The sequence below is a fragment of the Echiichthys vipera genome (assembly GCF_963691815.1).
Source record: "Echiichthys vipera genome assembly, chromosome: 23".
Taxonomy (NCBI): Eukaryota; Metazoa; Chordata; class Actinopteri; order Perciformes; family Trachinidae; genus Echiichthys; species Echiichthys vipera.
In genome coordinates this window covers 9832619-9858273 of record NC_139848.1, presented here as the reverse complement: position 1 = coordinate 9858273, position 25655 = coordinate 9832619, and the positions used below count along the sequence as shown (strand labels likewise).

Genomic DNA, 25655 nt, shown 5'->3' with positions numbered 1-25655 from the left:
AGTTCAGATGAGCAGGCATTAATCTCTGTCAAAATATGTCGCCTTAATATCATTTTTATTTGCATAAATGAGTAGCCAGTTTGGTTTAGGGACATGGGAATGATTTAAATACAAGAGTTTGGATTACTTGTCTGTGTGTCATCTGTAGCATAATTATGTATATAGTAGAATCAGTACAGTACAGTTATACAGTCAACATTTTACCTTGGAAGCATTGCCATAACCTTATTTTAACATGACAATGCCAACAGTTTCCAGTAATATGCTGCCTAATGGTGGACTTGAGTGTGAGGACAAATGGACATTTAGTTTCCTTTAAAGATGATAAGACAAAGTCAAGTGCTATAACCTTAATGCTTTAATCTCACTGTATTCCCACAGTCCCTTTTCCTTCCTTGTTCAATAACTGCTTACCTGCTTTGCTGATTTATAACAATACAAACCGGCCTTCCCATCCATCTTGCTTTCAATACAATTTCTGTAAATCACATACAGTGTCTAACATATTCTCTCCTGTGTCCCCTCTTCCCCCATCTGTGTCGTCTTTTTCAGGATAACTACAACAGCAGCGTGTATGATGGATCTCAGGAGGTATCCCCTGGATGAACAGAACTGCACTCTGGAGATAGAGAGCTGTGAGTAGACAGACCTAATGCCTTTAGGACCAACTATCAACACTATGCGGTCTGAAAAGGAGACCAACACGGTATCATGTGAAATTTGACAGTTTGAGCGAAATATCAAGCATGGTTCTTTTTGTTTTTGAGGTTTTAAATTGTATATGGCAATTATTAATGGCAGGATTCATCAGCTCATCCTAAAGGGATATTCCACAAATGTAATATTGCACTTGTCAAGAGACAATTAAGAAGAAAATGTAAGCAGACACTATCAGTCAAGCTCAAATAACACTTTCCATAACTCACTGATAGTGTCCACTGTGGTCTCCCAGACCAAGCTGAACTGACCCTGACATCACGAAGAAAAAACTCAAAGAATGTATTAAATAAAAAGATAGGGCTGGGAATTGTCTCTCAATACAAGGCAAGCCCCCCAGATAAATTGATGAAAAATATAAGTCAATAAAAATACTATGCCACAACAGGCAAAGACAATTTATTTGGAGTTATTATTACTACCAGTTCTAAGTGTATTGCAATTCCCAAGTGGTGTTGTTGCTGTGGGTCGGTACAACCAATGTCAAACGATGTACCGGCAGGCACAGGTAGTTTATATAATAGACACCTTCTAGGAAACCATGTATCATATTTCCGTTTACTCTGCAATATATTGTATACATTTACATTTAAAAGACGTAGATGTAGACAAACACTTCAGGTTCATTAATTGTCAAATTGTCAAAACCTGTCGGCAGTTCAATGGCTATGACGCCAGCAAAATGTTCAATAGTATGGCTATACTATATATCTTTGGCGTCTGATATAAATAAATGCAGCAGGATTATTCAAATATAGTAGTCTGTTGGTATCCGAATACTTTTAAGGGTACTGGTACTGGTGTTGTAATTTTTTTAACGTCATCAAGCCCTACAAAACAAGGATTAGGATTATCAGAGTCACATTGATCCTGTTGGTTAAATTGAGCTAAGGCCAGTTTCTCAAATACTGTGTAATAATGGAGCACAAGATCTTTAATCTTTTTTGCTAACATTTTCTGTATTAGAATAATAAAAAAAAGAAATTACAGCTATTTTTTTTTAATCTTCTGACATTTTTGTGAACTCAAGTGAACCTTTTAACTGACTTCCTTTTCAAAGTAACGTCGGATTCTTGGAAACAACTTCAAACATGTTTCTTCCCAAATGACAGCCCAGTTGGATGATCAGCAACACTGGATATCTTGGTCTCCAGTGATGGTAAGACAGATGGTTACACCTTGGTGCATGTCTGTTTGTTTCTTCTTGTGCAGATGGCTACACCACAGACGACATCGAGTTTTACTGGAAAGGAGGCGACACGGCAGTAACGGGGGTGACGCGGATCGAATTGCCTCAGTTCTCTATTGTCGATTACAAGCTGGTGTCCAGAAACGTAGTCTTTTCCACAGGTAAATGCTCTACTGTAATGCTTTGTGTATGGGCTTTGGCCTCCACATATTGAATTTCCTTTGGGAATAATACATGACAGACGGACAAGTGGATGTTACATTTTAGATGATATTGTTAATATCAAGCATTGGCCTATTTTCAAGCTGATTTTTTAATCAATTTCTGTTGCGAACAATTCTGTGCCAAAGCTTGATCTGTTGATCTTAAATCCTCAGAGCCAAAGTTGTGTTTGTCAGTGCTTCTAATTGGGTTGAAGTGAGGAAACAAACTGCCTTTGAAGTATCCCTCAAGTAACAGCGGCTCATGCAAGGATGCTAGAATGGTACTTAACCAAAACACGATGTAAAGGCTGAGATTTACAGAGCAAAATGTGTCAATGTCAGGTGACTTTTGACCCTAAGAGGTGACAGTTGAATTAATGGTTTGGTTATCATGCCAACAAAAGCTTGAGTAATAGCTATACAATCAATCAGAGTGCCAGTAGCAGGTTCAACTTAAAGTATTTCTCTATTTACATTAAATAATCATGAATCAGCCATTTTCTCATACTGTATCAAAGCTGAGATGGTACATTTTATGGTTAAATTGATAAATCCAATACCATAAATCACTTAAAACAGTAACAGTTTATCAATGGCCTGCAGCAAACCCAGCAAACTTCAACGAAAAAAAATGCAACCACAAGAAAGGTTTGTATATGGCTTATTAATCTTTTGCTATCATTACTAACTTAGTGTTGTACAACACATCAATCAAGTGTTGTTTTTACGTTCATTATGGCCATTTTCTTAAGAGGTTTTCCTCTTTCAAGGCAATTAGTTAGAAGACATGGTGACACATTAAAGCAATTTGTCAAGTTATTGAATGTGAAGAACATATACAGTATCATATTTCATTTGATTAATTTGTGTTGCTAACTTGGGGAAGTGTAGTTCAGTCCTCATTGCTCACAGGGGTATTTTGCTATATGCTGTGACCTTTGGTTTTTATTTGTCGTACACAGAGGTCCTAAATTAATCAGATTTTTATGTGTACATTAAGTCCTGGATACAGAACTTTATTGATGCTCCCTAACCAACGACCATATAATCTGGTCAGTGGAGACTCATTCAGAGAGGCTGCTTTTTCACAGTGTGGAAATAAAACTGTGTGACATTTAGTCATAAGAGTATTTGTCACAGAAGTTATGTTTATGAGGATGAGCCAAGTCCAGTCTGAAAAGCACCTGAAAAGTAAATCATTCTTTTGTTTGCTTTTTGGGCATTTTCATCATTTCTATTTAGGCTACATGGTATGTTTTCCCTCTCAGTCTTTCCACAAATGCCTCAACCTGAGTCGCTGTTCAAGCTATCACATCCTCATCATACCCTCATTCTCACTGTCTTTGGTATCTCACAATGTTGCGCATGCTGCAGTGTGTTAACCATCAATCCTGGCTGTGTACACAGCATGTGGGCCTCTGTCTTCATGTGTGAATCACATGTGGAAGTGCTGGGGCGAGGGCACCAGAGTGCACTTGTTTATGAGAAGTGGAATGTCCCCTGTGGGTTGGCAACAATTAAAGTTTAGTGCCCAGTGGTCTGCTCCCGTGCTCTTGGCAGGATGTGTGAAGCACATCAAAGGCTCTCCACAAGGCTGGCTAAAGACCAGGTTCCCTCCATTTCATGTGCCACTTGCCAGCTTTTAATTCCCTCTCCCTGTTTCTCTCTTATAACCCCCCTTTCTGTCTTTTCTTGGTATCTCTCTCTCTGTCGCTTCTTTTACTTTTTCAGCTTTTCCTTTCTCGTCCTTCTTTAGTAGCAGCCATATATTTTCCTCTCTCTTGTAAGAGGTGTTGGATGCCAATTACCCTGCTCTCTGACAGAAAAACAGCCCAGGATTCAGGCCATCATATATTCATGTGGAATGAGGCCCACAACATCAATTATTCTCCTCTACACGGACACACACACACACACACACACACACACACACACACACACACACACACACACACACACACACACACACACACACACACACACACACACACACACACACACACACACACACACACACACACACACACACACACTCACACACACACACACACACACACACACACACACACACACACACACACACACACACACGTTATGTACACACACACAAACTGCCTGTATGTGTGTGTGTACATAACGTTGCGTTGTTAGGTGTCGTGTAAGTGTGTTTTATGTGTTTTTGCCATTGTGCACATTCATCAATGTCATGGCTATTATCACCTTTATTGTCGTCATCCTCTCGTTAATCTTCATTTAGTAAGCTGCAATTATAACAGTTTTAAATATTCATTACCGTCTATATTTCATGTTTTTTTGGTGTCATTTGACAGTAAAGTCCTTGAGCATTCCTTCACATTTGTAGGTTTTAAGGAACATGAAATGCTTCCGTAACCTTTTTTGAAAATAGCCCTGAAAGTGCCAATGTTTTGATTAATATAATGTTGGAATTCATTAGTATACCTTAGCATAATAGATGACTGCTTGCCTGATATCAGACAGAATTGTTAACTAGTTGCACTCCATTTGTATCTTCAGTCTGAAACGGCCTCGACTCTAACCGACTTCCACGGGGGAGGGGGATTGAATTTTCCCTAACCAATCAAAAGAGACTTCCAGTCCGAGCAGACTACTGTCCGGTTAAATAATTTCCCCCTGGGATTATTAAAGTATTTCTGATTCTAATTTTGATTTAGCCTGATGCTAACTTGAATGGGGATAGGGAATAAGTCAATCATGGTGCTTCTAGACATTTCAAATGTTATCGGACCAAATCTATCAAATTCTGCATGTGCAATGAGTAATTTAGCAGAGGTTTTGATGTTCAGAACTATCTATCCACCGTTTTTCCAGCTGCAACCATGTTCAGAGTAGGCCCAAGTTGACTTTAGGACTGGATAATTGTGACTCCCTCAGCAGCACTCATTGGCTCAATTGTTTTGTAAGTTGAGAAACCACAGCTTCATATCACAATGCCAGCAGAATCAGTCAACTATGGATTGGTGGATTCAAAGGTCAGGACCCACAAGAAGACTATGCCCTGCGTGTCTGTTACCACCTGTCAAGCTTTCCAGTCCCGAATGGCATATATGCAGTTTACAATAACGGTGGCAGATTCACCACTCACAATTTATGTAATTTTTTAAACAATGGGTTGCTTTAGAATGACCCATTTGCTGTAAAAAGCAAGGGCCCACTGTTGTAGCTAGCTAACTAAATAAGCTAACATTTTCTGCATTGTCGGATGCTGACTTTTTTGTGTTCCCAGCTGACTCATTTTAAAAACAAGAATCTTGTAAGAGAAATGTGTACTTGGGGGCTACATACACAATATCATGCTACAGCTATGTCCTAGGCAGAAATTCACCATCCAACAACGTCGGATTAGGTTACTACAGTAAGCTAGATAGCCGGACAGGCTAAGGTTTTCCGCTTCTATTGAAACAGACAAAGACACTTTTTAATCTCTTCCTTACAGTTTTGCTCTTTTGCTCTGTTTTAGGATTCAGGATGGTAAAAAAAAACAACCTTTAAAAAGAATAAAACCAGATCAAAGCTGCCAATGGCTACAGCACAGTCATGTAAAACTTGAGGGTGACAAAAGAGAGAAAAAAGAGACGGCAGACCTCCTACTCATTGTTCTTATATACCCAGCTGCCCTACCAGACTCTATTGTTGTACTGTCATCATCCAATCAACTTTTGCATCTTTCCCTGCATCCCATCTCCTCTCCTTTCTCCCTCTCCTCCTCGGCCTCACACATGGTGTTCCTCCCACTGACGGATGTTGTGTGGTGTAGCAGTTACAGCCAGTACAGTTCTACACCCACGCACAAGTGAACCTCAGCCTACGCTTTTCTTAAACCACTTCTGCATCTTTTACTGCGAAGATACCGGGCTCCTATTTAGGCAGCCATTAAGGATGCATCGACAGAAGTGAATGGGATATTTTAAGACGTGTGACAGTCTGTTTCCATATTCACACTGTGATGAAGTTTATGTTTAGTGCGCTGAGTTTGTTCATGCCTGTAAGACTGTTAACCACCAGCCAAATACAGGAGGACCATGTTATAAATAAGGCATAGATTGTACATTTATATATTCTTTACCGACAAGCTTTATAGTATGCTTGACAATGAGCTGATCTTTTGGTTTTATACAACATTTAAAGTTCTTGATCCCATAAAATGTATCTCTACAACAGTTTGTGTTCTATATATGTTACAGAAAGACTAAACAATCTGTTAGATATTGGACACATGAATGAGTTGTAATATATGAAGGGTATTTATTGTCTTTGCATAGATTAAGGGGGATTGTAGGGTTAGAAAAAATTGCATAAAATTCAAGATAACATTACAGGTATCAATTAACCTTGTACCTTTAAAGGGATTTTTCAGTTAAGGTGCAATTAATATATTAAGTGGTTCTTGTTAAGGCCCCTTCAAAAACCTGTAAAGCATGCAGATTGTTCTTTGATCTTGAAGTGCTTCTTTACTTCTGAAGGACAGTGACAGTGTCTCTTTGATTTTAAGCATTCTTGTCTTTCTCTGAGCCTGATTCCTTTATTTTACCTTGATTTTATTCCTGTCTTTGATCAACCACGTCGACTGCACTGCTCATGCAAAGTACCCAGCTCTTCTTCAGTTCACTCCACACAAACTAATGTTGCTGTATATAAAACATTATGATTATTCTCTTCTCTGATGGGAATGATTTCAGATAGTTATCATAAACCTAATATTGGACAAATTCCATGTAGGACTTGTGATGGCGCTGTATGGAAAATCAAGGGATCACAAGTTATTAATTCAATCTGAGGGGAACATGAATGCATGGACCGAATTTATTAACAATCCATCCAATAGTATTCACAATACTCAACAATCACAAATGTCAACTAAAGGTGTCAAAGTCTGCATGTTTTCCAATTTCAACAATATCTCTATGTGGTGTCCTCTGGTCTGGGCACTATGTGCATGGCCCAATGAATACCATAACTAACATGATCCACATATATTTGTTCAGGCTACAAACTTGGTCTTCTGGTTGCTGGCTGCCTTTCAATGTCAATTGTAGCAGTTATAGATGACAACATTTGATGAATGGCCCAGCCTTTAGAAATAACATGTTGCGATTTTTTTGCAATCTGACTGAAAGTTGGCCGGAATCTTAATGAGATTGTGTGTTATTTCAGACTGACTCTCTATCCAACTCTGCACATGAGGGTGCAGTCGACTGGGCCCACGCTTGCCACAAGTAGCTTTGGCTGAAACCCACGGATTGGAAATTAGAATGTAATTGCCCCCAGTTCTCCTCCGATATGAAGAGAAAATGGGAAAAGAGCTAATAATAGTGGGAGTAACGAGCCATGGATTCAATCCATAAAGAGATATATTGTGGGAGATCGATCATGAATCATGCAATACACTCATATTCAAGCACATGCATGAACGTACTGTTTGTATTCCAGGTCATGTAAAAGTAATGACAGAAATGCTTATGTCACAGCAGATCATGGGGAGGAATATTGTTTTACTGACTTGTGAAGCATCAGGGGCACTGCTGCATGCATTAAGAGAGCTATTATTCCTGCAGTAATGCTGAATCACACAGACTCTTCATATGAAGTATGTAGGTGGATGAGATGTGGCGAACTGATAAATCTAAATTTGTTGACATTTGTACCACCATCTCAAATATTGTGTCACATCATCAGGAAACAGGGTTACAGTTTTGTGTATGAGAGTTGTTTTTTTTGTTTGCGCTCGGGAAGGGGATACTTGTTACCATGGCAATAAATCCAACCCATGCTTTTGAGGTTGTCATGGAAACTGAAACAAAAACACAAGGTGTCCCTGTGTGCTCCTAGAATTAATATAAGTTAGATGTTTTTACTGTCAACAATTTTACATGTTTCTAATCAATGGTAGAAAGTGCCGCTACAGTGCTGTTATATCAATAGAAACATATGTACTTTTGTAGTTTAATTGTTTGTACTACTTTAACACACTACGATCCAATCTTTCTCTCCCCTTTCCTCAGGTGCCTACCCTCGACTGTCCCTGAGCTTCAAGCTAAAGAGGAACATCGGTTACTTCATCCTGCAGACGTACATGCCATCAATCCTGATTACCATCCTCTCCTGGGTCTCCTTCTGGATAAACTATGACGCGTCAGCAGCCAGAGTGGCTCTAGGTAAGAAGCAGTGGCCCTTAAGGTGCAGGTATTTGGATTTCTCAGATGAGATCAGGGACCAGAATGAGCCATAGCCTCCCTGGGTGAACTTTTCAAACTGTGGATTTATTAGTGGGAGCTTAAGGGAATGGCTTGGACCAAATGGAAATGGATTTGAAGATGTTTACTATGAGGAAAAAAAAGAAATTGGGTCGCTGTCTTTCTCTTCCCTGGACATAGGATAATCAATGTTACTTCAAAGGTCCCAAATTGTAAAAAGTGAGTTTTCCATGTCTTATTTTAAAACAGTTTGAGGTGCTATTTTAATACCTTCAACATGCTTAATCCACAGAGAAATACACACATCCTGTATGCAGAAACTCTGCCTTTAAACAGGCTGTCAGGACTTCTGTAAGGTTGTGATGTCACAACTATACTATAAAAAAGGTAGAAAGTGCAAATGCGGAATACCTGGAAAAACTAAAATGGCGTGATTCAGACATGTTAGCATGCTCTAGTACAAAATACAAATATGAACCTTTAGATGAGTATAATATGACCTCTTTAAATTATGTTAATATTGTAGTTGAAATGCTGCAACAAGCATATTAACATTTTTTTTGTCCATTGTGCCTTTTCATAGGGCAAAAGCAGGGATGCACAACCTTGACTCTGACCAAAGTGGGTCATTCCTCGTGTCTGTTGTTGCTGTGGTCACTGAGAAGCCTCCAGGAGCTATAAATACATCATGTTGCTAATGAGCATAATTTCACTTCTTACTGAAGAGTGCATGTGTGGGTGCGAAGGCCCACGCACGGTGGGGCTCCTGTGAGCAGTAAACAAGGCAGAGATAGAAGCAGCAGGTCGCTGGTTTGTAATCATTGTGATTCCTCACGGGAGGTTGCAGCAGTTTTGTCTTTGTTGAATATTGATGCGGGTATTTCTAGATGACATACGAGGAATCAGCAGTCATAATTAGTATCACAGTAAATTGGCAATTGACCCTTGCTAAATGCCTCCCCTGAATCAGAATCAGAATCAGAATCAGACATATTTTAATAAGACCAGGGGGAAATTCCTTTTGTTACAAAACTCCAGATATACAAACAACAAATATAACACAGACTACATATATTAGAAACAACTCAAATTTAAATTTACAGAAATGAACAGTAATGGTCCAATCATAGCTTAGGAACAGTAACTTGGATTTTACCACCTACTGTTGTTAAGAGGGTTGCATCTTTTTTTAGCCTTTCCATTACCGAAAACACAAGAACAAACATGTAAAGAATTAAATTAAATTAAATTAAATTAAATTAAATTCAATTCAATTCAATTCAATTCAATTCAATTCAATTCAATTCAATTCAATTCAATTCAATTCAATTCAGTTTTATTCATAGTGCCAAATCATAACAAAAGTTATCTCAGGACACTTTACAGAGTAGGTATAGACCACACTTTAGATAAAGACCACACTCTATGACTTATTTATGATTTACATAGACCCAACAATTCCCCCGTAGAGAACGGTTGCAGCGAAAACCTTCCCTGTTACAGACAGGAACGTGGAACAGACCCAGCTCTGTGAATCTGCTTACTGACCCCAGTATTTACAGGGTGTTATTTCCAAGGACACAGTTATATTTTAAAAATGCCACATTTAAAGATCAGCGCATCCAGTTTGTGCATCGCTAAGCCCTCATTCAACCACAGCCTGAGGCTATGGATGTGTATTGTCAAGAATCTACAGACATGATACATATCATCATAGAGGGGCTACACATACAATGTGTATACTCAATATATTGCAATACTGTAAGCAAGGTGGTATGCAGACATTTTTATGAAGAGACAAGCGGCTGAAGATACGTTACAACACTGCTATCTGGCACGTTGGTTTGATACCAGACAAAATGAACCGTCGCTCAGTAGCCAAATGGTTAAAGCACATATGATATAATCGAGACGGTTCGATTCCAACCAGAACCCCTGGGTTCCATGTCATACTCCTTTATTAAGTCGATTCCCCCCAAAATCGAAGCTGGTCACTTTATATTCCCAGATTCCTTTGAGAGTTTGAAAGTCCTATCAAAAGCAGCTCACCAATTGACTGCAATCTAAACCAGGCAAATAAGTTAACTGCCCAAGCTGACCTAAAAGCCCCAGATTCACTGTGTTAGGGCGCACTCACACTGTCCATCCGTACCGTGCCCCTTGCTTTATGGTACTTGCCCCCCCCTTCTCCCCCCGCGGCCCAGGCCCGTTTGTACTCACACTACCTGGGCCTCGGCGGAATGCTTCTTGCTGCCTATAAGTTACGGTACGGATGGACAGTGTGAGTGCGCTCTTAGTAGACTGGGGCCAATAGGGGCCTAGCAGCAAATCTTTGCCCAGGGGCCTCCTAACAGTTTAATCTGGCCACGCTGCTTTGGCCCTTAAATCTTGTTTTCATAGATGGACAATTAAACACTAATGACCTTAACACATCATAATGCTTTTTAAAAAAACATGCTTTCATCCATTACGTGTTATTCACAATCACATACAACTCGTAAAAGACTGTAATCTGGAGTGTGTGCTCACATATTTATCTGTTTAATAGCCACCGTTGTTTTCCTGCATGAACTGGATTGCTTCTCTTGTTAAGACACACGTGCAATATCCGGTCATTACCTTGGAGTGTGTGTGCTTTTATGTTTGTGTGTGTGTGTTTGAGAGGATATGTGTACGCGTGTCCTGCTGTTGCTGCAATATCCGGTGTGTGTCTCCTCAGCTGAGAGGCAACCGGAGATCCATTCACTTCTCTTGATGGATCATTACAAGCTTTCAGCAGGTGCCTTTATGGTGGAAGAGGGTGTGTGTGTGTGAGTGTTGGGGGGGTGGGGGGCATGCCTGCATGTGTGCAAACCTGCCAGTAAGAGCAGTGTAATGATCAGGGAGGAATCAATTCAAGGAGGCAGCGGGCAAACAATTGAATTGTTTGAAGGAGAATCTCATTTTCCTGAGCAATTTCGAAAGATTGCAAAGTTACAAATGACCTGCTCGCGCTCTAATCTGGTTGCAGCCAATTTCCCACAGTGATGCCCTTCACTCACAATCATATTATATGAACAGTCAAGGTGTGTGCATTAGCTGTAATTGGTGCAGGAGCACTCTAAGCGTAATGGAAGACTCAAGTTTGACTTCACTGTATGTTGGCCCGGTGCGATAGAAGATCTTTTTTTCTCAAACGCAGACTGATAAAATGACAAGTCTGGAAACACTGTGCATATACTAACGAGATAGCTGACAATTTGTGCCGTCTACAAGTGATGAACAGAAGTGTTCAGTTAACGCTTCTTTGATTTAACACCCATGCCTGTGATCTGGCAGTCAACATTCATTGCCAATTCACATGCTATTGCATCTGACATGATACCTGTTTCTGTTTTATAATGTTGAGCTGTGTTGCCAATGGCCTATTGGCTTGTGATAAGAGGAGATTTGATTGCTGTGTGCCTTTGTTTCAGCTGTTAAGGCGGAAAAATGACTGTGGGACATATAATAGGAGAAAAGGGGGGAAGGGACGGAAAGGGGGAAACCACCATTAAATGATGGTGAGATCCGGGAGGGGTGGGGTGGGGGTGGGGTGGGCAGTTGATACAGGATAAACGAAGAGGGAGAGATTGAGGCAGAGGGAAAGATAGCATAGAACAATAGGACGAGAAAGAGAGAGAGGTGAGAGAGACAGAAGACGACCGAGAGTGAGAGAGACCCTATAAAACTACGTTTCTCCCCGGAGAGTGTAACAGCGTGATGAAAAAGGAGGGAGGCCCAAAGGCGCATGGCCCCTTGATTAAATTGTCCGAACAGGGAGGGAGAGAGGAAAAGAGGGACGAATGGAGGGAGGGAGTGAAGGACAGAGAGTAATGGTGCAGCTAAGAGAACACCAATAAAGAACAAGGCTGTCGTTAAGCAAAAAAAACTAGAGATTGCACTGTCCAATGGGGGCAGAGACACGAAACATGTGCAGGCGAGCTCGTATACACACACGCACGCACACACACATGCACACACACACACACACACACACACACACACACACACACACACACACACACACACACACACACACACACACACACACACACACACACACACACACACCCGCATGAGTGGTGTTAGCCTTGTAATGTGCCAATAAATCACACTAAGGGCAAGATTGACCTTAGCGATCGCACTCCCTCTTCCCAACCCCCTGACTGTTCCTTGTCTCTTCACTGTACTTTATGACACACACACATATACATGCACACACACTCCAAAAGCGTTGTCCGCGTCTGTTATATGAGCGGCCCAGCTACTGATAGGCTCCATTTATTTTCAGCATGGGTAGATAAAGTAGTAGATATAAAGTATCTGCCACACATCTACAATAAGATAAGATATATCATTATTGCATTGCAGGAGGTCAGGGTTTGCATGAATATGAATGAGGTGTATGTTTATTTGCTTGTGAAATGTACTGGGGCATGGAAAGACATGTGGTATATACATGGTAGAGCTGCAAAACACAAATGTACTCACACATATCGCAGGCTGTAAATCATTTTCTGTATTTGGATGTGTTTTTAACTGTAGCACATTTCTGTTTGTGGTTGTTTTCTGTTGTAGTATGTTTCTGTTTTTGGTTGTTTTCTGTTGTTGCAGTGCATTTCTGTTTGTGATTATTTTTTCTGTATTGTTTGTTTTCTGGTGTTGCAGTGTGTTTCTATATTTCATTATGTTTTCTGTCACCACGTGTTTCCATATTCAGTAGTGTTCTGTCTAATCGTTTTCTAAGTTACTGTGCATTGAGTTCTCAGGGCCACTGTAGACAATTATCAAACCTCAGCCAATTCAATTTCCCCTCATCTATTTGTCTGTAATTTAATTTGAGTCTCACTTAGTGTTCCCTCTTACCCGGACACTCTATATCCCTTGAGGTTAAGGTTATAAGGAGCTTGGGGCTAGATACATGCAGCAGTATTCTAATGAGTTATTTCTGCTTGATGACCAAGGGGCAGTTGGAGGTTGCCGGGCAGACCTTTGCATTTCAATGAGGAAGAGGTTATGCACTCACCTACCAGTTTGTGTGTGTGTGTGTGTGTGTGTGTGTGTGTGTGTGTGTGTGTGTGTGTGTGTGTGTGTGTGTGTGTGTGTGTGTGTGTGTGTGTGTGTGTGTGTGTGTGTGTGTGTGTTTGTTCAATAAAGAGATCAGCACATGAAAGTGATCAGGAAATCGTTTCACAAGAGTGCTCAAGTAAATCCTGTACATGCAGTATTTGCTTTTACTCCCTTCTTTTCAAGAACCCCCACCCCCGCCCCCCCCACCCCCCCGAACATTTGCTCTTTTAAATCATGTTGTATAATCTGAACAGGTAGAGCTTACAGTGCATTTGTTTAAATGCGTCAGTTGAGAGCAGGACTGAAGTATTGGGCAGAAGACGCAAGACTTTTTTTTACGTGCTAATAAAATCAGTGTTGCTAATATGCTTTATATCACTTATCACTAGGGTTGGGTTTTGGTACATGACCGAAATATCCCAGTACCAAGTAGTATCAAAACTCCTTCAGTCAACATTTACATTTGCATTTGATCCTTTTTGTACCCAGATCTGAAAAAAACAACCTATCGCAGCAAATCACTTGAAGTATTCTTCCGTTTAATGCAACGTGTGATTGGCCCACTACCGCAGCAGCTAAACCCATACGGCCTGTGGTGTGGTAAAGGTGTATTTAGTAGTTTGAAGTTCAGTACTATCTTGGTATCAGTAGTTCTTTAAAAAATCTGATACCAGTACCAAAACAATTCCCAGTCTGACTTATCATTGATACTAACGACGGAAAATTGTTATCCTAAAAACTGTCGGTTGCTACTCTTGAGGTTATTGTATGCTCTTCTTAATGACACTTAAATGATTCATAATGACACTTAAATGATTAAAAAGATCCTGTTTTTCTTTCTCCGTATCTAAGGGATCACCACGGTGCTGACAATGACCACTATCAACACCCACTTGAGAGAGACGCTGCCCAAGATCCCCTACGTCAAAGCCATTGACATGTACCTGATGGGCTGCTTCGTCATGGTCTTCCTGGCCCTTCTGGAGTACGCCTTCGTCAACTACATCTTCTTCGGGAGGGGTCCCCAGATGCAGAAGAAGCTAGCGGAGAAGGCAGAGAAGGCCAACAATGAGAGGGCAGCCAAATACGACGCTGCTAGGGTGAGTTTTGACATGATTTCTTGACTAATATTATCAGTGAATAAATGGATTGAAGACTGAATTAAAGTATTAGTAAATCAATAAATGAATGGCACTACATATGTATGAATATTTGGTTATTTCCACAGAAAATGCTGCTGCAAAACAGTGCAAAAAGGACAGTCTGAGTGGACTCTCAAATTCCCTTATATTTCCTTCTCCTAACAGGACATGAATGATAAAACAGCCATGACAATCCAATGATTCTAAGCGAACTGTTTTGTCAGCTCCTCATAGAAGAAGCAACAAGAGGAAAATGTTCTGTATAATTGAACTGTATTACATTATCACATTGTTCATAGGCATCTGTATCCCCGACGGAGGCTTCAGTAGCCAAAATATGTTGGGTATAAAAGAAAAAGTTGTCAGGTATTTGTTACCCACATGTGGCTGAATATTTTCATCTTCTCAGGAGGCAGGTAGTAGGACCGCATCCCTAAAGCGGTCCAATCAGGTTAAAGGTCTTCGCCACTCACGCTCGGTGAGTTGTTTGTTCAGTGAGACTCTTCAATATCCTTGAGTCAACTCTGCCATCGCCATCAGCTGACATGGATGTTTTTTTTTTCTTTTGTCGTAACGCAAAATATTTCCCCATCCATGGAATGAGTCAAGCAACAATCTCCATGACATTGCCGCATTCTCAGGAGCATTTTGACTTTGACTTCTTCATTGCAGTTTTCTCTACATTGACATGAAGCTCATGCTCGATTACATTCTAAAATCGCCGTTTCAGATATGAACCTGTTTCTCCTTGCAGAGGTCATCCTGAATGCATGCTGTCTGTGCATCGTTTTCATTGAAATCATCATAAAACGCCGCATTTCTCACACAGCTTTCATAGAGTGACACTGTGCATGTGAGGATGTGCTGAAATCAGTGGCTCGTTACTGCAGAGGTCCCCACCTTCATGCATCGTTGCTGCATTAATGCCTGCATTCTTCTAAAAATGGAGGTTTTTGAAAAATGGAATAATTCTGAAAAGATTTAACGGAACTGAAAAGTAAAGTATGTATTGTTGAATAGTACGACTCAGTTATAGCCCACAGCTTTCAAAACAATTTATGATGAAGTGCATATTACAGGTGTCTCAAACTGATCCAGTAAAGGGCCGCTGTGACTGCAGGTTTTCATTCCAACCAAGCAAGAACACACCTGACTAGACTTATTCAACCAACTGAATCGCCTTCACACAGTTGGATTTGTTGGATCAGGTGTGTTTTTGCTTGGTTGAAATGAAAACCTGCAGCCACAGCGGCCCTTTACTGGATTAGTTTGAGACACCTGGCATATTAGATGCAGTGCAAATGTATATAAAGTCAGAGAAAGTTGGTAAACACACCTTAAGTTAGTTAGTTAGTTAGTTAAGAACTCTTTGACCTGTGCAAACATTGACACTGTTCCACAGTAACTACATTTGCATGAATGTTTGCTGTTGTCCATTATTGTTCACATCATAGGCATGGAGTATGATGTGTGTCCTATAGTATGTGTTTGTTTAAATGTGGAAAGTGATGATGTGGGCTTATATCGATTAATGTGCTACAAAAGGGAATTCCACAGGTTGTTGCAGGAGGCCTAGCACCCAAGAAGACAAACAATATTTAATATGTAGCCATTTTAAATGTCTTTGTAGATGTTTTGTGTTTCTTTTTAGTCATTTTGTAATTGTTTTGCACCTCTTTGTAGATGTTCTGCATCTCTGTAACTGTTGCTAGAGTTTGTGGTTGTTTGGGGTCTCTGGGCCCATGGGCCCCTGGCCCTGTGCCCGGTAGCCTGTTCAGTAATCCTTTCATGATGACATCCACATTTCATGGTCTTGAATGCACTGTGCACTGAGTGAACACTTCAGGTAGAGTCCTCTCTAGCTGTTCCATTTATTTGCACATAATGTTGGTAATTAGTTTCCTCATTTCTTTATCCACTCAGGCGGAACCGCACGGCCATGGGAACATCCTGCTAACCACCCTGGAGATCCATAACGAGGTGGCGGGAGGCGAGATCACCACCAGCTTGGCGGACATTAGGAACTCTCAGTCCATGGTGCAGTTGGACAGCACGGCCTCGTCGCACATCCAGTACCGCAAGCAGAGCGGTGGGATCGGCCCGCGCTCGGCTAGCCGGCACTCCCTGGACCGGTCTGCTCAGATAAAACGCAGCCGTCTGCGAAGGCGGTCCTCACAGCTCAAAATCAAAATCCCCGACCTGACGGATGTGAACGCCATTGACCGCTGGTCACGGATCATCTTCCCCTCAGTTTTCTCACTGTTTAACCTTATCTACTGGCTCTACTATGTCTGATTGGACTGTTTTGTTGAGATGTTCCTTGTTGTCGTTTGTTTGATTTTCTTTTTTCATTTTGTTTCTTTTTCTTCCTTTTTCTCTGTTGCTTTTATACATGATGGAATCTGTCGAGTTAAAGACTGCAACACTTCAAGACAACAACAAAAAAAACAGACTGAGAAAAGACTACTGAGTTTTGGACCAAGTTCTCGTCAAAATTGTTTTTATATTTGCAGTCCTTGAATCCTAAGTACCAAGGTATTATTATTTTCTAAAGTATGTACTGTAATTGGGACTTGTGACAGTCATTTCCCAATATTTGCCCTCTCAGTAATGTGTAAATAGAGAGATACAAAGCCAGCAATTGAATACATAATACAGAATTAGCAAAAAAAAAAAAAAAATAGCAGTTAAAACAATGATTTTTCTAATCAAAAAAGAATAATTGAGAAAACTTTATACAACACAGGTGGTCAGATAAATGCAGGCAATTCCTAAAAGTCCATTAAACAAACTAATGTATGTTTGACTGGTATCCTATGCACTATTAATGCATGCAATGATCAACCATAGTGGAAAAATAATGACTCCTTTTTTGCCTTGGATTATGCCACAACTTCACAGAAATGTGTACTTGTTCATAGAATTGATAATATACAGTTAACTATGTCACACATTGATCTGGTAAACCTTTACCCTAACCCAGTAATTTAAGGTTGAGGATTTTGTCCTCTGTTCAGGATGATTGTTACTCAGGTTCTGAATCTTTTGCTATTGGACATCTTTTTCTTGACGAAGAAAAGTGTCGCCGAAATATCCTTTTTGGTAATTTGATAAGGAAAAGAAAGCACAAATACGAATAAAACTGCCATTTTTTTCACTTCTACCTTATAGCAACTGCGCTTCAAATGATAGCATGACTGAATTGCACTCAAATTGAACAAACTTCCTCAAAAAAAACAGTCTTACATGAACTTAAAACAACTGCCAAGGGCCTTTTGGGCGACATGGTTACTCACCCATGAAATATTCTGATATTTTTGTACGCTGTCTTCAGGTATTCATTTGATTTCCCTAACCCTGTCTTTTTTTTTTTGCTCAACACTAACTCTGATGTGGGGATAGAGCGGAGGAATGAAACCCATTTTTGTACATAGATGTGTATATACATAAATGTATATATATATATATACTGTGTGATCAACCCAAAAGGAAAATGATCTGAGCATTTTGTGATTGTCACACTGACTCTGAAAAAAGAGGAAAAATACAAGGATTGAACAAATTAGCCAACAGGTCAGTTTCAAGCATCAGTTTAGTTTTGGAGCATTTGTGGGGCACTCTGAATATCTTCGCAAACCTTCGACCACGTTGAAGACCACACCCACCTACTGTATGTATGTTCACCCTGCAGTTCAGAGTCACTGTATGCCCTGCCATACAACAGTAAATGCAAATTGATTTCATTGATTCCGCAGACGGACCATGATAACCGGTCTGTCGACTAATAAGCACATACTATCGCTGAATGTATTGACTGTATGCACTCTTCAGGGAGAGGACAATGAGCCATGGTCATCATTTCTCCATCAGAATGTAACACGCCCATTCTTATGAGTGACAAAGAAAGAGGGAAGGATGGTGTTTTAAGAGTGTGTGCATGTGCATGTGTGTGAGAGAGATGGGAAATGGATAAGGAGAGCTTAAGATAGGAAGGGCGTGGGCCGACCATTTATTTTCTGTGCTGCTTGCTCGACGACGGACAAATGTCAGCGTATAATAGTTTTGTGGATAAAAATAGCTCTCCTATCCCACTCTTTTGATAAACTGTGTGCCATTCCACATAAGGTCGCAGTGCAATCAACCAGTTACAAGTCGTGGACGATGATATAAAGCCGTCGTGGATACGTGACATACACATATCGTTTGTGCATGTACAAGAATACATGTAGAAAAAAAAACATTGGGATCAATTTAACAAAAAAAAATGTAAGTTTTATGTGTACAGACTGATTGATATATGACTAAGAACTGAATGTATTGTACTTGGATTGTTGGTGCACAAATGCAATTTCTGAAGAAAAAAAACAGGATTGACCTCAACCCACAGTCAAGTGACCCCGAGTTTCTGATTTCTTGTCCTGCTTTCTACTGTGTAGACGGGGCGCAGTGCACAAATGACCTGGGTCCAAGAAATGAAAAAAGACAGTTACAGATGAAATGATTTATATAATAAGCCAAAATATCTTCCTCCAGTTGTGTTCAGAAATATTTTAAAGAGAGTTTCCACCTTGCGTCACGAGTAGGAACTTGTGTTCATTAACTCCAAACAATGGTCGCGTTTACATGGTAACCCAAGATTTGCGAAACTCTCACAAGTTGGTCCAGGTTAGACAGTGACCTTGAATGGTTAAAGTAAGGATAGGTCATTGGGAAGCAAGAAATTTCTCAAGTTTTTGCAAATCTAGGGTAACCATCCAAACACAATTCCCAATTTTACAATTTTAGTTAGCGGTATGTTAGCTAGCAATGGACGCACTGCAACTAGTTCTCTCTGTTACTTCCCTTTTGTCTCTGTACATTTACGAAGCAGAGTTATGAAGCCATGGGACGCACATCATTTTTAGGAAATTCTAACATTTTTAACTCGAATGGATACATTTTTGTGTCAAATTGTGTCTTTGTGTAGACTTTGTATGCATCTGTGCCGCCGCTAAAAGTCATTTGGCGTTCTGTCTGAGCACACACTAAGAGGAGATGTCTTGACTTGTTTCGACAAAGCAATGTTTCGTGATCACATGCATTTGAGGTTGCTAACGCATGGAAACCAGTCTGCCAAAAGATTTTTTCAAGCTGCTTTGTGTAGTTTGAAGGAGGAAATAGTTTATGAAGCTTCAGTGTTGTGTAAATAAGAATAAGGACAATTTTTTTGGAGCATCGGAGCTAGAAAATGACTGTTTTAACCTCCAGGCTAACTGGTTCACTTTGATTTTAAAGGACAACTTTAGGGTGACGTTTTTGTAGCTGGTCATGGTATGAGTCCTTATTTTAATTACCAAACCGCTACTACGGTTGAGAAGCGAAAGAGAAGGTAACTCTCGATACTTGTTTATCATGCATGCAACTACAATTCGTAACTTGGGAAGATTTTTAAAAAATAAGATATTTTGCAAACTCATGAGAGCTGCCAACTGCTCATTTTAGAGATGACAATATGCCACGTGAGCCTACGTTTAAAAGAAAAAAGAAACAAAAAAAAGACTCATCACAGACTTCAGGTGTTGTATGGCCTTGGTCCCATAATGGAATGTGAAATGTTCTGTGCTGCCACAAAATGTATTTAGGCTTAGATTTATACTGTATATCTCTGTATGTTTCTCTTCCTTTTTTCAATAGATTATCATGTTAAACCATCAAATAAATTATATACATTGTACCTGTGTATTTGGTATTGCGAGCATGCATGACACTGCATATACTGTACATGAAGAGCGAGCTAATACAATGAAATAATATTTTGAACATACAACAGGACTTTGATCAAATGTTGCCCGTACATATCCCAAGACGTGTTGGGAACATCTCCTCCTCGAATATTCAGGTGCCCTTGAGCAAGGCACTTGATCCCTATCTGGTTCAGTGCAGCTACAAAGTGACAGTTGAAGACTTTTTATTGCAACTCCCAGTCGGACATCTTTTGTGTATGAAGTGAACTTTATGAATGTTTTGCCAGAGTGTTGGTGAATAGGAGTACAGTAGTTCCCCGGATAAATAAAGATTGAGAAAAAGACACAGCGGAGTTGAAGGTTATTATTCGCCTTTGTCATTTTTTCCACAAAGTGCCACAAAGAACATGCATTCTTTGGTGACTCATCTGTACGAGTGTTGAAATGAGTACTTTAACACATCATGTGAACATTACATGGAGACAAAGCAACATCATTTTTTTTCAGTAAGAGGATTTTTCTGAGGCTATAAAACAACAACACAGACGTTCTGTAGTCTGAACCAAGACGCCAAACATAGACTACACGATTCCGGTCCTGTAGAGCCACTACCCTGCATGTTTTAGGTTTCTCCCTACCCTAACACACCTGAGTCTAACAATGATCAAACTGTGACGAGCATCAGCTGCTTGATAACGAGCACATCATTAGACTCAGGTGTGTTAGAGCAGAGAGAAACCTAAAACATGCAGGACAGTGGCCCTCCAGGACCGGAATTCCCTATTCCTGCACTAAACTAAGCATTTCAAAATGTACGCTGCCTTTGTTTTAAACCTATGGGAAGTTAAAAAAAGCCCAATTCCATAATAGCTAGATGGTGTCAAATCCCTTGTAAATTATATACAGTATTTTAAAACATTTTGTTAGTTGTAGATGAAGAAGCTGCCTCTTCAGGAGCGTGATTACCTCCCATACATCTCGGGTAGAGAAAATATATATCTTCCATGTCACACACTATTTATACATAATATCTTAAGGAAATGCTGAGCTTAGCTTTCCAGTCCCCCTGCCCCTCCACAGTATGAGTCCCCTGGGGTATGCGTGATAGATTTAATCTCCTTCCTTTATGATGTATAGGGGTTCTAACCCCACGGTAAATTGCAGTTTATCATTAACCTAATCGTTAAAGAATATCATCATTCAGCAGTTTGAGGGGGGCATGTGAGTGGAGCTGTTGTTGATAACAAGGCACATATTTTCTCTCTAGGACAGGCTCAAGCCCATATAGAGCAGCAATGTAGACACTTTTGGAAGTTTGAATATGCTATAATGAGGCCTGGCCAATCAACACAAGGCCAATTACTGGATAATCAGGCAGTTGGAGGGTAAGATCACGATGATGGCTCAGATATAAGTAGGAAGAGGGGAAAGCTTCGATGTGTTGAGGCTTTAAAATAGCAAATCCAGTCAATATATTTATGTTTACCTGTGACTACCAGCCTAATTTCCTACTCACAGTACATCCAGTTCTTGCCTCTGAACCACCACATTCAAAGAGAACCTCTTCTGCTGTCAAGCAGTTTCTAGCACATCAGGTGCAGCGATCATCTTTGCACTGGGAAAAAACACACACACACACACACACACACACACACACACACACACACACACACACACACACACACACACACACACACACACACACACACACAAACATACTCCTATGCTTCAACTTTGTCAGGTTCTTTTGCTTTGTTGAAAACAACCACAACCCGCTGACTTGATTTTATAACATCCAAACAGATAAATAATGAATCAATACATTAAGGTTTTCACAAAACCTCACAGTCCTGTTTCCCAGGGGGTTGTTGTAAGGCTGACAAGAGATTTTGATAGACGACGTGGGGCTAACAAGATGCCAAGTAACTAATAAAAAGCACTCGAGAGGGCCGTAAAGCAAAAGTCAACTAAAGGTTATCGTAACAAAAGAACAGTATTTTTTTAATACCTTTTTTTACAAGCAGCGTCCCCTCTCTGCCTCGCTATCACTCATTTCGATCTTATCAACTCAGCCTGGGTCCTGATGCTGAAGCTTTAAAAAGGAATAAGCTGTTCACACGTGGAAAAGTAACAAATGTGACAAGTGGCATAGCCTCTGGGCTTGACGTCATTATCTGGCAGTGCAAAGGATCTGGATCTGTATAATTGCTATTGTATAAGAGTTATGATGACGCTCAGATATTAAGGTTGATTAATATTGTCAGAACTAAACAGAAATCATAGACCTTCATTTACAGGCAATAAGCCTCATAAGGCCTAACGGCGGTGGTGGGCTGAGAGGCATCGTTAGGTATAGCCTGATTGAGAGTGGAGCTCTGTGAGCTGCTCTGAAGCACTGCGGTAAATGACTTATTGTTTTCATAAAAGAGTAGCGAAAAGAATATGAATATTTCATTGTTTTTCTCCTTTTTATTTCTTGTCAAGAATTAATTAGGTAGAGATCAGATGCAACCCGTGTTGCTCCAGTAGGGAAATGGGGTCGCAACAGCAGCAAATGACACAATGCAACAAAGAGAAATGCACAAAAATAGAACAGCATCATAGAAAAGTAGACATAAATAAGTGTATTTTATGAAATAGGCCGCCAACAAGCAATATAAATAGTGGTTAAACAACACCAAGAGCCTCGAGCGTGCCGTTGGCTGTGTGAGCTTTGAGCCAACATCAGCATGCTCTCATTGAAAGTGTTTAGCAGGTATAATGTTTATCGCAGTTTATTGCATTAGTAGAGTTACACTGAACGATACACTGAACTCATGATTCCATACCTTTCATGATACTGGGTTTATGAGAGGATTGTCCCACAATTTTATTTAAAAAAAACTGAGATTGAGGACAAGTTATGAGGGAAAAACATATCTTTACTAAAATCCACAGTATATATTTTTTATTTATATATATTTTAGATTAAGTAATTGTTATTTCTGAGGTAGGGTATAAACTATACTCAACAATGTGTATTTCCTTTTTAATTGTAAGAGTGGATGTGAACATACATTTTGCTTTAAGTAACAAAAGCAATAATTGGAATAATCCTGCATGTGCATGTTTGAGCTGTTGTTTTAAGGAATATCAGGATATCTACATTTGAGGTAAAAGCTAAATCTGAATATTTACCATACAAAGGGACAGAGGTGTAAATTCTTTAGTCAACTACTGAAAACAGCCTCATATCTTTTGCCATGAAAACACCAACGCACATCGTGATCTTGGTGGTTCTTGCACTTGCTTCGGCGATCGGGGTCGCAAATGCGCTTGTCAACGTGTGTTGGCCTTTTAGTAGCTTTCTCGCTCGGGCAGCGGTGACCAGAGCTTCTCACTGTGCTGTCGCAGCATCATGACGGTTGAGCTGTTTTTGTGGTTCATCACTCACGTGGGCTTAGTGCCCAATAAGACAATCGTGATCGGTTTAAAGAACCCAGAATGCTTTTTCCCTTAATGCTGAATTATGATGGGTTCAGCTAGTCCAGGGGTGGGCAATTCCAGTCCTGGAGAGCCACTGTCCTGCATGTTTAAGGTTTCTCTCTGCTCCAACAAACCTGAGACTAATGATTTGCTCGTTATCAAGCAGCTGATGCCTGTCACAGTTTGATTATTGTTCGACTCAGGTGTGTTAGAGTAGGGAGAAACCTAAAACATGCAGGACAGTGGCTCTCCAGGACCAGAGTTGCCTACCCCTGAGCTAGTCCTTTCTCTAGCGCTGGCACAACCCTAAACCAAAGTGCGTACATGGGTCTGGCTATGCAAGACTATTCATCGCAGACTTCCTAGCTGACTGTGCTCTCCAGCTCGCCCATGGACTTGCCTCATCTGTCGAAAATTGATGTTTATGGTGTGTAATGTTATCTTCATTACTCACGCTGCTACATTATGGTTCAGCATTGTCCTATAATTGCTACTTGTCTTTCTGTTCAGAAAGGGTCTCACTTTAAAACAAAAGTTATGTCAAAGCTTAACAAGTGTTTTATTCAAAGCCTGAATGTTTGGGTACATAATCTAATATTTATTCCAAAAATAGGCTGCATTCATGCCGGGAACATTGAGCTACTACACAGCATCCATTTGTTCTCTTCGTCTTTTTGAATGGAAATTTAACGCGCTTGCTCGCGTCGTGCAGTGCTGAGAACTTGCCACGGTGTAGCACTCAGAGCATCAATTGCTGCAAGATAAAAACATTTAAACTTTTAGTATAGTGGCGCTGTTCAGTACTCCAAACAAGCCCTCAACCGTCGCTTAGCAACAGCAACTTACACAGCCGGCGCTTCCTACATACAGTAAATGTGTTTAGTGCTGCTTGTTCAAAATGAGGACCCCCATGGACACTGGGGCTAAGTTGTTATGATGGGAATATGAATATGAAACTGCTTATCAGTACATTTGCTGTGTTTTTTGTTTTTGTCTATAGTGCAGAGTGGACAGACAAAGGTAGATTCTCAACCCTGATGGCTGACCCAAATAACTGCCTTTGAGCCCTGAAAACTCACAAGGCGGTGAAGATTCAGCCTGTTCCTTATTGAGAAACTCACTGAATGAATTCTTTCTGATGTTCCCCTCCCACCCCCCTCGCCAACTGACATACTTTCTTTTAATTCATCGGCAGCCTGGCGAGCAATGGAGGGAGCGTGGGAGAGAGTAGGAGGGAGAATGGGAGGATGGAGAGAAAGAAAGTGTGTTTCAGCATCAAAAGACTGTCTCGGAGACTTGGGGGAATACATTGACTCTTCTATGTGCTTTTTGATGATGCCTTTCTGTTTTATGAACTCAGTGATACAAAACAGCAGCAGCAGTGCATCAGCCTACTTCTCCCTTTACTGCTCTCGCCGTCTGTCTCACTTGCTCCGTCTCCGTCATCCACACTAATTATTCCCTCTCTTGCATGCACCTTCTCTTTGGGCTGTCATCATAACCTCTTTTAATCTGTAAGACACACTTCCTGGCATCAGCTGGCGAGCAGGTGTACTGTACAAGACAATATTTTGATGGCTCATGCTTCCTACATTGAAACCTTTGAGCCCCTGATGATAAACATTTCTTGAAGAGGCAATTGCATATCGCTGAATCATTAAACATTTAAAGGGGCTATTCCCCAAGTGTTCGATACTACAGTGAATAACATGTCCCATTATATATGACCCAGAAACAACTTACTCATATCTTGAGTCACATCTGCTCCCTGCAATCATTATTAAGAAAAAACAGGCTCTTTGGAGATGGATTAAAGAAAATACTGACCACTGTTTTGCTTCCAGTCCAGCGTTACATTTGTGGCAGTAACATATGACCTGAATTTATGCTAT

The 25655-nt window shown here is 40.4% G+C and overlaps 1 protein-coding gene across 1 annotated transcript in view; it reads left to right on the top strand.

Moving 5' to 3' along the window:
• The window catches only part of LOC310964663 (gamma-aminobutyric acid receptor subunit beta-3-like), a gene marked incomplete at both ends in the record, with an annotated part of 60204 nt that extends 43334 nt beyond the window's left edge, over nt 1-16870 (top strand). Inside the window, 5 exons of the mRNA XM_083937873.1 lie at nt 553-635; nt 1930-2067; nt 8151-8303; nt 14286-14533; nt 16499-16870. Coding sequence (XP_083793999.1) covers nt 553-635; nt 1930-2067; nt 8151-8303; nt 14286-14533; nt 16499-16870 — 994 coding nt within the window. The remainder of the gene's footprint in view (nt 1-552; nt 636-1929; nt 2068-8150; nt 8304-14285; nt 14534-16498) is intronic.
• Between the last annotated feature and the right edge of the window lie 8785 nt (nt 16871-25655).